The sequence below is a fragment of the Macaca nemestrina genome, chromosome 19, assembly GCF_043159975.1.
Source record: "Macaca nemestrina isolate mMacNem1 chromosome 19, mMacNem.hap1, whole genome shotgun sequence".
NCBI classification, from domain to species: domain Eukaryota; kingdom Metazoa; phylum Chordata; class Mammalia; order Primates; family Cercopithecidae; genus Macaca; species Macaca nemestrina.
This window is the reverse complement of record NC_092143.1, coordinates 42,994,305-43,008,865: the sequence shown is the minus strand read 5'-3', so window position 1 is coordinate 43,008,865 and position 14,561 is coordinate 42,994,305. Positions and strand designations below refer to the sequence as shown.

The 14,561-nt window shown below is 52.9% G+C and overlaps 1 protein-coding gene across 8 annotated transcripts in view; it reads left to right on the top strand.

Moving 5' to 3' along the window:
• LOC105489378 (cap binding complex dependent translation initiation factor) overlaps positions 1-14,561 on the top strand; it is a 339,061-nt gene that overhangs the window by 234,829 nt on the left and 89,671 nt on the right. For all 8 annotated transcript variants that reach the window (XM_011754139.3, XM_011754136.3, XM_071085394.1 and 5 more), the window contains one exon: positions 1,217-1,516. In XM_011754139.3, the coding sequence (XP_011752441.1) occupies positions 1,217-1,516 (300 nt within the window). The remainder of the gene's footprint in view (positions 1-1,216; positions 1,517-14,561) is intronic.

The window sequence follows — 14,561 nt, the reverse complement described above, 5'->3', positions numbered from 1 at the left end:
GTGGTGCAATCTCGGCTCACTGCAAGCTCCGCCTCCCAGGTTCACGCCATTCTCCTGCCTCAGCCTCCTGAGTATTCGGTTCTCGAGCGAGAGACTATATGCCCTTAGAACTCGATCCCACCATGGAAGGGCTCAAGGAAAGCTATAGATTTTCTCATCTAACCTCACCGTGTTACCTGTGAGGAACCTGAGATCCAGAGAGTGAAATCACTTACCCAAAGCAACACAGCTGGAGGTACAGAGTGGGTGGGATCTAGAGCCTTCTAGCCCAGAGCTTCTATTGTCAGAGCTCAGAAGTCTGTGCCTTCTAGCCCAGAGCTTCTATTGTCAGAGCTTAGAAGTCTGTGCCTTCTAGCCCAGAGCTTCTATTGTCAGGGACAGAAGAAAAAGCGTGGATCTCATTTCATGACCCTGACCCTGCCCTTCCAGCCAGATCTCACTTCCCCACAGTTAAGTTGTTCCCATTCTTGGCCACCAAGAATGAGTCAATACAACAAGATGACATTTTTTTCTTCTTCAAGCCCCTGATCTGATCCTAGTTGCAGTGAAACCTCATAAGGCTGTAGGGCTTTTTACTTGTAATGTCCCTCCTAGAAGCACCAACTGTTTTAGTGGCACATGGGAGGATTCCTTCGTGTGTGGCATATGTCTACAGTCTCCACAGGACAAAAAGCCAGGGCTGTGCCCACAGGGAGCCCTATGTCCAGAGAACAAGTCATCCTTGGACATTCGGAGCTGAGGGTGTGGGGGACAAGGTGGGCACTGCCTGGGCCACTTTTAACCACCACTGCAGGCATTTTGGATCTGACCTGCCTTCCTGACCAAGTCTTCCTACCCTCATTTTCTCTTTGGCCCGATTTCATATTTGTTATCTTATTTCCTCTTTCATAAGCTCCATTAAATCATTTCTAAATTAAGCCATTTGATGGACAAATAAACAAAAAAGAAGCCAATGTATGTGAGAATCCTGGGTAGGAGCTAGAAGCCAAAAGCAGTATCAGCCCTGGATGTCATAGGGGCCAAGAAAAAAGGAAACAAGGAGCTTTTGGCGCGTGAGGGGTCTTTGGTGGAGGTTCCCAGAGGGACCAGCCCTCAGATCCAGGAAAGTAGGCCTGGTCCTGCTTTCTGGGGGTGGCCACCCTTTTTCCACCGGGCCACCCCCACACAGAGACCTCGGCTTCACTCAGGCACATTCATTTGTCTCCGACACCCCCAGGATGAAGTGGCCGTGGAGACGACCACTCCCCAGCAGAACAAGATGGACAAGCTGATCGAGATCCTGAACAGCATGCGAAACAACAGCAGCGACGTGGACGCCAAGCTCACCACCTTCATGGAGGAGGCCCAGAACTCCACCAACTCCGAGGAGATGCTGGGCGAGATCGTGCGCACCATCTACCAGAAGGCCGTGTCCGACCGCAGCTTCGCCTTCACCGCCGCCAAGCTCTGCGACAAGATGGCGCTCTTCATGGTGGAGGGAACCAAGTTCCGGAGCCTGCTCCTCAACATGCTGCAGGTAACCGGACGCCGGCCGCCACTGCCCCACGCCCCCTGCCCCTCTGTGTTCGGTGAGTTATTCCTAGCGAGAAGGCTGCGAGTTCTGGCCACAGTTGGACTTTTCCCAAGTTCTGCCCTTGCCCGATTAATTATAGAAAACACAAAGGCAGTCAAGGGGCCAGGAATGAGCGGCTGGATTTGTGTGTGTTTATGTGTGGGCTCCCTGGTTACGATGGACCAATATAATTTTATAGGTGCTTTATGTTTAACCAGCCTTTCCCACTTTCTATTTTCATAATGAGAGGCTGGCTCTTGGTCTCACCCTAGCTTTGTGCTTTGACCTCTCCACATCCAAGCAGACATGAACTTGCTGTGGACTTCTCTTTTCCTCCTCCTTCCACCCAGGGCCAGATCCTTAGACCTTTGCAGGTGTGTAGGTGGTCATCGCTGGTAGTGAGATGGGTTTGAGCAAAGTCACACATGAGCAGAAAAGGGACAGTCTGTCAGCTTGGACGGAGCTTAGCAACGTTTCATCTCACAAGTACCTGCTTGTCTGTATGGGCAGTAGCAGACAAGCTGGTGGCCCCAAAACTGGTGACATCAGGCAGATAGCAGGGTCGTGGGATGGTGGCTATACCAGGTCCTGGGTCTGTCCTTGGAGACCCTTGGCTGGGGCAGAGCCATTTCTCCTTTCCTCCTATTTTGTATTTTAGAGACTAGTTGAGATACAAAGTGAGTTGCCAGTCCAGGTGAGATAAAATGGTAGTTTCCAAGTAATGAAGTAGAATGGCAGGCTACAGAGCCATCTTAACTAGGTTGACCATACAATAGATCATCCGAACTGCAACACTTGTGAGAGTCAAAGGGGGTTCAGTTCATAATTATACCTAGACAACAGGTGTAAACAAGGGCACATGGCCACCCTCACCTTAACCACGTGGTTCGCAGTCTGCCGTCTTCCCTAAAAGCTGGAAGGAAGTTGCCGCTAAGGCCACCTCCGCATGTAGCCGGCAGGGCTCCATCCCCACCCACCCTCTCCTCTGCATGTGAGTTGCACTCACTGCAACATGAGCCCTCCCTGGCCAGCCTGGGCTGCTTCTCTCCTGCTCCAGGCCCTGATCAGGTTCCCATTCCTGGATCGCCCACACTCCCCTGGTGACGAATTCCCGTATTACCTGAGGGATTTGCACATGGGGCATGTTCCTCGCGGGCCGGAATGTCCTGGGAGCATGTGGAGAGTGGCGGGCAGGGAGAAGCCTGTCTGCCACAGAGCGCCCGGCACAGGCGAGTCAGAGACAGCATCAGCCTATGGTCTTGGCTTTAGGTTTTGTTTTTCAAAAAGGGGCCAGGATGGGGCAAGAGTTCTAGACAATGGTTGCCAGCTCCAAGTAACCCAGCCTGACCCAGTGACAGACAGGCACCCAGGGCATGGGGCACTTGGGGAGGGCAACTGGCTGCAGGGGCCACCTCAGATCGGGCATTTCTTCCAACCTGCCGTGGTAAGGGTGGCCTCACCCACAAGTGTCCAGCAGACCATCAATCGTGGGGAACACTCAGCCACAAAGGGGGCCCTACGGCCCCTGCGCTCACCTCTCAATCAACCACAAAGTGCACTGGCTTAGGACAGCCTCCAGATGTCCCAGCAGGAAGGGAACCCGTTTGGCTGTGTTTAACTCAACAAAGTCCCCTGCATTCCCCAGCTAAGAACTTCTTGTGGGATTAGTGTGCTGAGAGACAGTTTGGCAAACACTACGGCAGGGAAAAAACACAAAATTCAAAGCTGGGAAGGAAGGATTCCAGACCTGATTCGTTTGTCATCAGTTGGAGCTTGGCCTCTGTAGTTCCCTCTGGGAAAGCGCAAACAATAGCCTTCATCAGTGCACCGTTGATTTTGCGCTGCTGGAGATGAGCTGGGGCCTCAGGAAGGGGCGCGAGGGACCCCGTGTGAGCCTTTCCCTTTCTCATGCTCCCAAGGCTTTGCCACTGGCAGGAAACTGTCCTGGGTCCCTAAATCCTCACAAACCCGCTCACCCCATATTGTGGCTCAATGGTAGGTCTGTCATGAGTGATGCAGGCTTTGGGACCAGCCCCAGAAACCCAGCCCTGTGGGTGCCACCTTGTCTCTGGGGCAGAGAACTGGCAGTCCACATCCTGCTCCCCACCCCTCACCAGCCAGGCTGAACCTCCCACTACACCCTGCATGGACGGACTCTCCCCCAGCCCAGAATTCACTTCTCTATCCCACTCTGAGCATGCACCTCCTCCTGAAGCAACTCACACTCCTTCTTCAGGTGGTGCTGAGGCCCCACTTTCCAGGAAGCACCAGCCCTTCTCCTGTCCCAACACCTCTCATCCTGTAGCCACAATGTTCAGTCACCCTCCTAGTATTCACTGTGTGCCAGGCACCAGCCTGGGGACTGAGCATACAGCAGTCAGTGAATGGGCACAGCTTTGTCCTTAAGAGGTTTGCAGTGAAGAAGGAGTTGAACTTAAACCAATGGCCACGTGAATCCACAGTGACAAACTGGGGTGTGTGCTGTTACTGCCCTCCTATCTTGGGCTCTGGGAGGTGGGAACCCCTCTACTTTCTGCACCTCTGTATCCCAGGGGCTGCACAGTGCCTGGTGCTAGAGGGCCCTCGGTTGTCATGGAGAAATAGATGTCTGAAAAGGAAGGCGCTAGAAGCCTACCTTCTCCTGAGCTAGGGGCCTGCGGGGACAGCTGAAGTCCAGGGCAAGAAGGGAATCCCCCCGCCACAAGGCAGTCACGGCTTACATTCTGAGGCTTCAGAGCAGCTCCTCCTCCCCTCCCCCACAGCAGAGGAAGCCAGCCATTTGCCTAGGTAGAGTACCTGAGGGTCAGGTCTTTAGAAATCGAAATGTCCACGTAGGCCACCACTCACCACTGTTCACCACCTGCAGTCCCAGCTTTCATGTGAGCCAAGGAGGGAGCCCCTTGAGAGTATAACCAGAGGCTTGATCTGCGTACTCAGGCCTCCTGGGTGGCTAGACAATGCCCTTTTGGCTGCCATGGGAAGGCGGGTAGACTGTGCTGGTGCCGGGCTGCCCTGACCCCACAATGGCCCCCTAACTCCAAGGCCCAGAGGACACCTGAACCACATCTGGCTGAGCCTCCTCAGGCCCTGTGCCCCCTCTCTGCAGCCAAGGAGACAGAGGTGCAGCGGGCCTTTCTGGGCAGCATAATTCATGGCCCCTCACCACCCAACCCCAAGAGGTGCAAGAAAAGAAAGCGATGGGCTGGGCTTAGCACAACTAGCTTTCCCTCTTAACACCTCCAGGGATGTCTTTTTTCACCTGACTTCATTTTCTGGCAAACTATGTTTGCATTCCTTCCTGGCAGGCAGTTCTAGACCCGGCCTGCACAGCCTTCCCCACTGCTTCCTCCCTGAGGTTTGCACTCAGCTCCATCCACTCAAGGCCCATCTGGCTCTAGGTCCCCAACCAGCACCTGGTTCGGTTTGGCAGCCTCCGAGATGCCCCATAGGATCAGGTTCAGCTACCATTTCCACACACAAGTTCTGGGACCCGGCTTAGCAATGCAGGCTCCAAAGGGGCCAGGGTGTGAAGTGCCTCCTTAGCACAACTCCCAGCAGCGGTCTTTACACTTGGTTCTCCCTGGCTGACTTCTCTTGCTGCCAGGGCTTTGATGATGCGAGCCAGCAGCATGGAGGGAGAGGGGCAACCTCAGATGTGGTCAACAGTCTGTAGCAGAGGTATAAGGGCTCTTGCCAAGCTGGGGTGCAGCCCCCGTGGAGTGGGAAGTGCAGGGTGGGAGAAGGGAGAAGGTCTAAGGTCCTTTAACCCTTCCCAGCCAGACTCAGCACTGCTATCTCAAGAAACCCAGAAGCACCATTCTCATGAGCCATGACAGTGCTGGAGCCCCTGGGGTCTCAGAGGACCCCGTCACCAATCCCACAGCTCCAAAATGGTCTTCAGTTTTTATATCCAAGCCAATTCCTTTTTGTCTGAAATGTGGCCCTTTTTTTAGTAGTGTCCTTGTAAGTAAAACTCTGTTTATTAAACAGACATTTCTTAAATGTACCAAGCATGTTGTCTTTATTAGGTCAGGGGTTCTCAAATTGGAATGTGCATATGAGTCACGTGGCATTTTGTTTAAATGCAGATTCTGATGCAGGAGGCCTGGGATGGGCTTGAGCTTCTGCGTTTCAAACATGCTCCTGGTAGATGCTAGTGCTCTCATCCAGGGATCACAGTGGGAAGTCACAAGGCATTGAATGACTGATGGTTTGTAGGTGGTGGCTTTGTTTCATAAATGGGCAGACTAAAGCACAGTCTCACCCGTGTGATTGTCAGAGTGGAGGTCTGGCCTGGGAATATTGCATTTCAGATACTGGCTCTTCTTTAGGTCAGTGGTTCTCAGCCTCGCTGTGCATGAGAATCATTAAAACATAGCAGGTAGGGGGCCTACCCCTCATCAGTTGATTTAGATTCTCCAAGGACACAACCCGGGCATTCCTTAGCCAGGGGGGAACACCGCCATTGAGACACCCCAGAGACACCTGACTGTTTCATCGTGGCCACTTATGAGTCAGCTGGCTCTGCCTGTCTGCCGCGAACCAGTCAAGATATACCTGCCAGGTGCTGGGCTCTTTGCTGAGCCGTGGGGAGAACTCCGAGCCTGAGCTGGCGGGAGAACCCCGTTACACAGGAGGCCGCAGCTGCTGAGAACATGCCTTCCACTCCCCCAGCCTCAGGCCCTTCTCATCGTCACTCTGAGCCTCCTCCTTGATGAGATGAAAGCCACCTCTTCTCTCCCACTGCCTCCATTTCTCTCTGTCCTCAGCTCCTTTTCCCATTTTCCTTTTCCTTGGCCTGGGATATGTGTTGGAACAGCTATCACATGTTTTAGGAAAAGGGCCTCACTCTCACCCACGGTGCCAGGCTGTACCGGAGGCTGGGAGTTCGCAGTTCAGCCTGTCTCCCCGCACCCCTTCCCACCAAGGCTCCCAACTTCTCCGGCTTTACAGGGTCCTGACTGCAGACTAGACTGACTGACTAGATGATGAGCATTGATTGTTTCCGACTTACAGGAGAATGTGGGCTGCCCAGGGTGCCTGGGTTAGAGAAGGAACCAAAAGTTTCCCTGGATCCTCATCAGGGAATTGTGGTGTGATACAGGGCGGTGAAGGGGCTCCAGTTTCTCAGAGAAGTGAGGAACGAGTGTGCCTCTTTTTATGGGACCTTTGGAATGACAAGAATGGAAGCCTGAGCCCCCTCCACCCAGCACTGCCCTGTCACTGCCCCGGGACGTCCACGTGGGCTCTGGGAATGCTCCTTTGCTGAGACAGGCTTGGGTAGTACAAGTTCAAGCCCTCCTCTGTTGAAATGTGTGTGCTCTGTTTAGCCAAGAGGTGTCTGCATCCGAGCTATGCAGAGCAAAGTATTATTAGAGCCGGCATCAGTGTGTCTGTAACTGAACCCAGCTCTCCCTAGCAACCGTTGCCAACAACACATCTAACAGAAGGATGCAATACCTTTTTTTGAAAAAAAAAAAAAAAATTCATCTCAACCAAGTCGTAAACACAGTAGGCCTGTTGTGAAAAGACAACACAAAATCAGAATCTGGTGTGTGACCAGATTTCAAAATAAATTGCTCTTCTCTAGCACCTTCTAGAAGACAGCCCCTTAAAAAGCTGACCTTGAGCTAAAGAGCAGAGAAACTCTTCAGAGTTCTGCCTGGGTCATCATCAGGCATTGTGTTTTGGGCTTTTCATACATAGAAGCTCAATTGGGTGGTGTCTCTGGGGTCTCTGGGAATGACTCTAGCCCAGAAGGGGCACTCGAGATTTTCTGGCTTGGCTTTCCTTATCAGTGAACCTCTCAAGTGTGAGACAAGCCTGAAGATGTAACTTACCCTCACCTCATCCTGGATGTGTGTGTTGCCCCCACTTCAGCCCCTGTTTCTCCCATCCTCCTGCCCCTCTCCTTGTCCCATGTTTTCAGGCTTGGGAAGAAAACCTGGGCGATTCCTCTAACTCTCTTCCTAAGGGGAAAACCTCCTTCTCATGATTCTCTCGAGGTCTCTGGAAAATCAAGCCGTTTCCCTTTGTCAGAAGTTTGAAGTTCCTAACTCTTGTCTTTTACATAGGAAGGGAGGAGGGGGACTGATACCGATTCCTGGAGTCTAGGTTGTAAACTCCTAGAGGGCCAGAATCCTGGCCAAGTTATAGGCTGTCCCCAGCTCCTGGCTTCATGGTTCATAGTAGAGACTCAGGAAATCGCTGTGGAAGGGAGGCATAGAGCCATCAGTCATGGGTACCAATGCTCCCTGGGGCATGAGGGGCTTTGAAGCTCTTCTGAGCACTTTCCTATGTGTGAATCGGAGGTAGGTTCCAGGGCAGGGATCCCTCCCCAGGTTTATACTGGGGAAAGTGGCGCAGTGAGGCTGCAAGTTTCACTCAACATCACGAGGCTGGCCGGAGTTTCTGGCTCCCATACCACATCCTAAATAGGGTGTAAGGCTCAAAAGCTTGGGAAAATCAAGAATCCATATCATGGTTGGGAGCAATGGCTCATGCCTGTAATCCCAGCACTTTGCAAGGCCAAGGCAGAAGGATTGCTTGAGGCCAGGAGTTTGAGACCAGCCTGGGCAACATAACAAGACGCCATCTCTAAAAAAACAAAAAAAAAATTAGGTAGGTGTGGCTGCATTGCTACTGAAGCCCCAGCTACTCCAGAGGCTGAGGCAGGTGGATCCATTCAGCCCAGGAGTCGAGGCTGCAGCGAGCTAGGACCCTGCTGTTGCACTCCAGCATGAGCAACAGAGTGAGACTCTAAAAAACAAAAAAGAATCCATCTCAGGACGTCATCAATTGGGATTTCAAAATCCACCTGTGGAATAATCCCACTGTGTTTCCAGGGGTTGCTGAGTCTCTGAGCTTTCTGGGCCTCTGGAGGCCAAGGGTACCTGAAGAAACCCCTGCACTCTCCATTCGCCCTAGTCCCTATGAAACCACACAGGCTGCTGGCCCTGGTTCCCATCTCCTGCTTGCATCGTCTCCCTCTTCTCAGATCCCCTCCCTTATTTCTGCACACCCACTGCTGAGCCGATGTGCACTCCAGGCATGTAAACTAATTTTAATGTTGGCCCAAGCCAGGCACACCCAGGGATAGAAGCACATTGTTCTGTGCATTCCAAAGCCTGAGCAAAAGCCCTGGCCATATACACATCGAGCTCCCCTCCACCAGTTGCTAGAAATCAGAAAGGCTGAAGCAAAGGGCCAGAGGCAGTGCAAGCCGCTTTCCCCATGGGCAGGCTACGCAGAAGCTTGCAAAAGCCCAGAAAAGGGCTGTTTTTCTAAAAATGGCTGGCATCTGAGCTCCTGCTCTGCCCCCCACAGGTCATCTGTCCCCATGCTGAAGGCCGTGCCCTGCAAGGGACATGCAGAGTTGCCACACATATTTCCCTGAAGGTGGGCATCAACAGGCCTCGGCAGGTTGGCCTGGCATCACAGGAGGCCAGCAGTCACAGGAGCTTGACCCCTGCCCAGGATTCTGTGGCAGCCCTGGGCTCCCCCAACAGGAAGAGCCGATGCCTGACTCCTATCCATGTTCTTTGCCCCCGCTGCCAGAGCCACAGTGGGTAGGAGCCGTGTGCCTCATTGCCCTGCACTTGCTTTGGAATGAGTAAATATGACCTGCTTTTCTCCAATCTTTATTTCTTCTCAATGCTTATTGGGCACCTGCTATATACCATGCACTGTGGTGGATCCTGTATGTCTCTGTTCACTTGCCCTGTGCTGTGGTCTTTCAATCTGTGCAAATCTGAAGCATTGCATTCAAGGACCCAGGTGGGATACCCTCAAAGTCAGTGCTTAGACCAGATCGCCCTGACTGTTCAGTTTGGGTGGGGCGGAGGAACACGTGGCTTCCAGGAGTGCTAAGCCTGTGGTTCTCTCTGGAGCTTTGAAGTGCTCAGTGAGACAGAGCAGCCAATGACCGGATCATAAACAAGCATTTTGATTTTTGAATCCAAAAATAAGCAGAGGAAAGAAAATGACCACTGATCCTCAGCCAGTCCTGGAAGGTGCCCAGAACAGCAGCATGCCAGGTGTCCTGTCATCATATCATGAGGGGGGCCTTGGGTGCCATTGCTGTGCCAACTACCGCTCCAGGCCCCCAGGGACCAGCGAGCTTCCTGCAAAACCAAGTGCCCAGCTTCCTGCCTCTGCATCACTGCCATATTCTTCAAAATCACAGAGAGCCCTGCTCCTGAGAAAGCCCAAAATGGGCTTTTACAAGTCTCATGGGCAGTCTACTGCAGGCCTTGTCAGAGACTCTAGATGTGCAGAGGCTGAGTGAGCCTTGGACAAAAGTCACTCCTTTCCCGTGAAAAGTGGCCATTGCCGTGTTGTTAGGAGTGTGGGTGGCTCAGGAGGGGAGAGCAAGACCAGCCTGCAGCTTCACGAATCAGGTCAGCTGGGCCATCTGGAGCAGACAGGTGCGGGTTGTGCCCCTGAATCTCGTTTCTCTAGACAGGATTTCTTGCCCCGAGGCAGCAACGCTGAGGCCTGAGGAGCAGCAAACCTGCGCAGTAGCATTGACTGCTGTCTCGATGCTGATCTTGAGCATTTAAAACATGTCTCTGCACCCGAGTTTCTGTCCTGGGAGGGATGATTGGGTTGTGGTAGAGCTTAAATGAGGTAATGTGTGCACAGACCCCAGCTCTGAGCCACACCAGTCAGATGGCTCCATCAGTGTGGGTGCCCTGCCCTGATGGGATGAACTGGGAGGCCCTTCTAACTTTATCCCATCCTAAATTCCCAAAGACCACCCCATGCCTCAGTCTTGGGCAGCATTTCCATTTCCCCCTCCTACGCTGATTAAGTGTGGAACAACGAGGTCCGGCAATGAGTGCTTTTAGACTATTGTCTTCATGGGCAGTGGGCCCAGGATTGACAGGTGTATTCTTCCTCCTAGTCAAATCTGCCTCCTCCAGGAAGCCTTCCCTGATCTCCCAGCCCAGGGACCTCACCTTCCTCTGACCCGTGAACATTTACCGTGTGTCCCTTTCGTGGAGTCTTCTGGGCTCCCCTGTTTAAGCTTTTCTTTTCTGAGACTTGTGTCCGTGGATGTCTTGGGGCAAAGCATGTGTCTGGGTCATCTTTGTGTCCCACCACTATATTGGTACACACTAGGTATTCAGCAGGCGTCAGCTGGCTGGCTCCAGGAGCTTCCTTCTGTGGGGAGGAAGGAGCTGGGTAGACAGGCGTGGGAATAGCACAGGCCACAGCCACAAAAGGGAATGGCCTGGGGTTTTCTCCCTCTCGCTTCTGGGCCAGAAGAGCTTTACCCAGGTCAGGAATTATTTCACCATCACCCGTGTCTCTTGCCAGACCGTGTCCTCTTCCCTGCATGCCCTCACCCCCCACCCCGGGTTCATTTTCCCTGCTAAATCCCCTGATAGAACTTGGCCGGGCACTGCCCTGTCTGAGGCTGCCACACTGAAGCAAGCCCTGCAGATAAGTGGGTTACCGGAGAAGGCCAGCTCGGGTGTCCCAGGCCCCAGAGGGTCACCCCTGGCTGGCTGGCAGTTCACCCCCAGCACCTCCTCCTCCTCCTTCCCCGGAGCCAGGCAGGCAGGAGACAGCAGATCTTCCCCGCAGCTCTGTGAGTGGCCGGCCCCCAGCCGCCGCGGGGAATCTGAGCTATGCTAAGCGGCTCCAGATCGCAGCATCTCTGCCCTGCCCGGGCACGGCCAGCCCAGACAGGGCGCCTCTACCTGCCGTGGTTGCTGCTGGAAAGCTGGCACCGCCTGGGCCGATGGAAAAAATCTCCCTGCGGGTTATGTAACTGCTCACCGCCCTGTCCCTGGCTCCCCAGGGAGGCTCCCAGCCACTACCAAGGGGGAACGGTGGCCCCTGGGCAGGAAGGGGACTGCAGAGGGTCACTCTTTCAAAAGGAAGAAAATTGTGTTGAGTTATCTGAGGTCCTCCTCTGGAACCAGCCTGTGCACGGCCCCAAGGTGTTTCCTGAAAATGCGTAAGGAGCTCAGAGGCCTGCCCCAGCAGTATAGCAAGGAAAGAGCTAGACCTAGCGGGAGGGAGTGGCCACAGAGGAGGAAGAGGGCAGAACAGTTTTGTTACTGTTTTTCTTTTCTTTTCTTTTTGGCAAATTATTATTGCAGTAAAATATACCATAAAATTCACCATCTTAACTAGTGTTAAGTGCACAGTTCAGCAGTACCCCGCACACCCACAATGTTGGACAATGCCCATGACCATCCCCCACCCCCCCACCAAACCCTCTCATCACCCCAAACAAAAGCCCTGTACCCACCATAACTCCCCTACAGCAATAACTCCCCTGCAGCCTCCCCTCCATCTTCCATCTCCATGAATTCACCCACTCTACAAATAGCACACACAGGATATCACACAGTATTTTTCTTTTTGTGTCTGGCATATTTCACTTCACATCGTGGTTTCAAGATTTATTCATGTGTCAGAATTCCCTTCTTTTTCATGGCTGGCTAATATTCCATTTTGTGTCTATACCACATTTTTTTAATCCATTTATCTGTCAATGCGCACTTGGTTTTCTCCCTGATAGGATAGGAGCATGCACGCACAAATATCTGTTTGAGTCCCCGCTTTTGATTCTTTGGGGTATATACCTAGAAGTGGAATTACTGGATCTTATGGAAATTTTATCTTTAACTTTTTGAGTATCTGCCAAACTGTTTCCAGGAAGGATGTTTTTGATGGGGGAAATATCATGAATCAAGAGCCAAAGAAATGACACAAGTGAGGGACAATAAGGACACTGCCTTACTGAAATTCAGCTGAGAGCTGGAGGAAGTCTATAAGGTGGACTGACTAAGAGGCAGAAGGATCTGGACTTTATAAAGTGGGACTCAGGGAGCCATTGTGGGTTCTTGAGATGTAGTTCCAGGATCAATTAAAAATCATAGACCAGTGTAGACTTGCAGGAATGATCTACAGGTCATCCAATCCAATCCCCTCGTATTAATTATAGATGAGAGATGAGGCCTGGGGAGGTTGAAAGAGGCCATGTTTTAGGAAGACATGTTGATAGGTCATAGGATGATGGACTTAAAGATGTTTTACATTAGAGAGCCAGGGGTTCTAGGTGGCTGTGGTGATCTCTTGTGGAGAGGGGGCATACCCAGGCTTGAGCCTGCCCCTCAAAGACCTGAGTCGTGATGGCAGGCCTCATTTCCCCGTCCTACTCTCAGGAGCATGCTCTCTGGCCCCTGGCGCATGGAACTGTGGCATTCCCACCACTGCCCCCACCAGGCCAGAGCCAGGAGCTGGGGTTGCCTGCCATGGGGGCAGTGTAGGAACTGTGCTCCCCTAGCTGTGGTCTCCTTCCTTCAGTAAGTGCTCCAAGAGCTTCTTGGTGGGCTCCAAGAGCTTCTGGGACAAGTCAGTGAGCATCTTCGAACCAAAGCCCCTGGGTGAGCAGGCTTCCCCAGCCAGGGGTGCATAGCCTGGGCCCCTAACATTGGCCTGCGGGCCGCTGATGGGAAGAATGGATAGGGAATCTGCACAGCGTGCCCCACCTCTGACCCTGGTGCCCCTCCCCACACTGCTGGGGGCTTATTTCCTTGTCGCCCTTTGCCCATACCAACCTGCGTGGGCTGTGTTTCTGATGCCTAGAAAGAACCAGAAGGGAGTTGAGGACAGAGGGGGAGAGGAACAGGAAGACGAGATGACAGGGCAACTCTTTCAACAGCCAGCAGCAATGCCACACTTGCCTTGAACCCCCCACTCTAAGAGTATTTATACCCACAGTGTTCAGGGTAGCCAGGTTCCATCTCCTCTAGATGAAGAGCAGGCCGCCTTATGGAGACAGAGGTCTTCCCAGCTCCCCTCCAGACAGCCACCGAGAGGTCAGGAGCACACAGGGTGCACTGCGCAGTGCACGGAAGGGAGGCACTGTTGCGGGGGCGGCCTTCGGTGCCTGGGTTAGTCTGAGGCCAATTGGCGTCATGTGAGCAATTTAAACCCATGTTGTGCCCAGAGGCCAGCTTTTCCTACTTCTAGATCTTCCCTGTCTGGGCCCCTCTGTCCAGGAGAGGCAGAAACACTTGACCAGAAGCAGAACCATGAGCACAGGGAGTGTGCATCGTGCTGGCTCGGCATGGCTCTGCCCTTGAAATCCAGAGCCTAGAATAAGGGGTCCCTGCACACCCCCAGAGTGCCCATCCCTCACTGCCTCCCACCTAGAGCTCAGGTTTAAAGGCCTTCACTCGGTATCAGGGCACAGAGCTCTGAGTCTTCAGGGAAAAACAGCGGCCCCTTTGCGGGGAACGGGGAGGAACCTGCAGGGAACGACCCTCCCTTAACCCCTTGCTGGCCCTTCCAGGACAGATCCCAGGTCCCAGAGTAAGAGAAGCTTCAGGTCACTTTGAAGTATGAGGACAGGCATGCTCAAAATCACCCCCCGACCCCCCCTTGACAGTGCCCAGCCTAAGACCAAGTGTATTCCAGAGAGGTCTGTGTGCACCCAGGTCACCCATACCCAGACCCATTAAGTAGAGAGGGCATGGGAGCCAGCACATCACCATGTCATGCCCCTGCCCCCAGTTTTCCACAGAGCAAAGGCCATACCAAAGAAGTGGGTAGCTTCGGAGGTATTTGGGGATAGCCAGACTCCAGCTAAAGCTCGTGAATAGCTATAATCGGAATAAATGCATTCTTGAGCAACTGCGTATTGGAGCACTACATATTGGACCCACACTTAGCATGGACCCCATTAGGCAACCGTCATTGCATTATTCTGAGTATAAAAAAAAATGTGGCAAGAGGACTAATAGCTCTAAAGTGGGGTTAGAAGCACAGTCACCTGGAATCAGCCTCCCCTGCCATAGACATTTCCTTTAATGGCTTACCACCTGTGGCATAAGAAATAACTCAAGTGCCCAAGAGTCAGCCACCTCCCTCTGGCTCTAGTTGTGGCGCCATGCAGCAGGTTGACTCTGGGTGGATCTCATAGCATGGCAGCCCTCCACTTACTCTTCTGTTAAATGGGGTCATGATACCCAACTCCTCCCCCTGC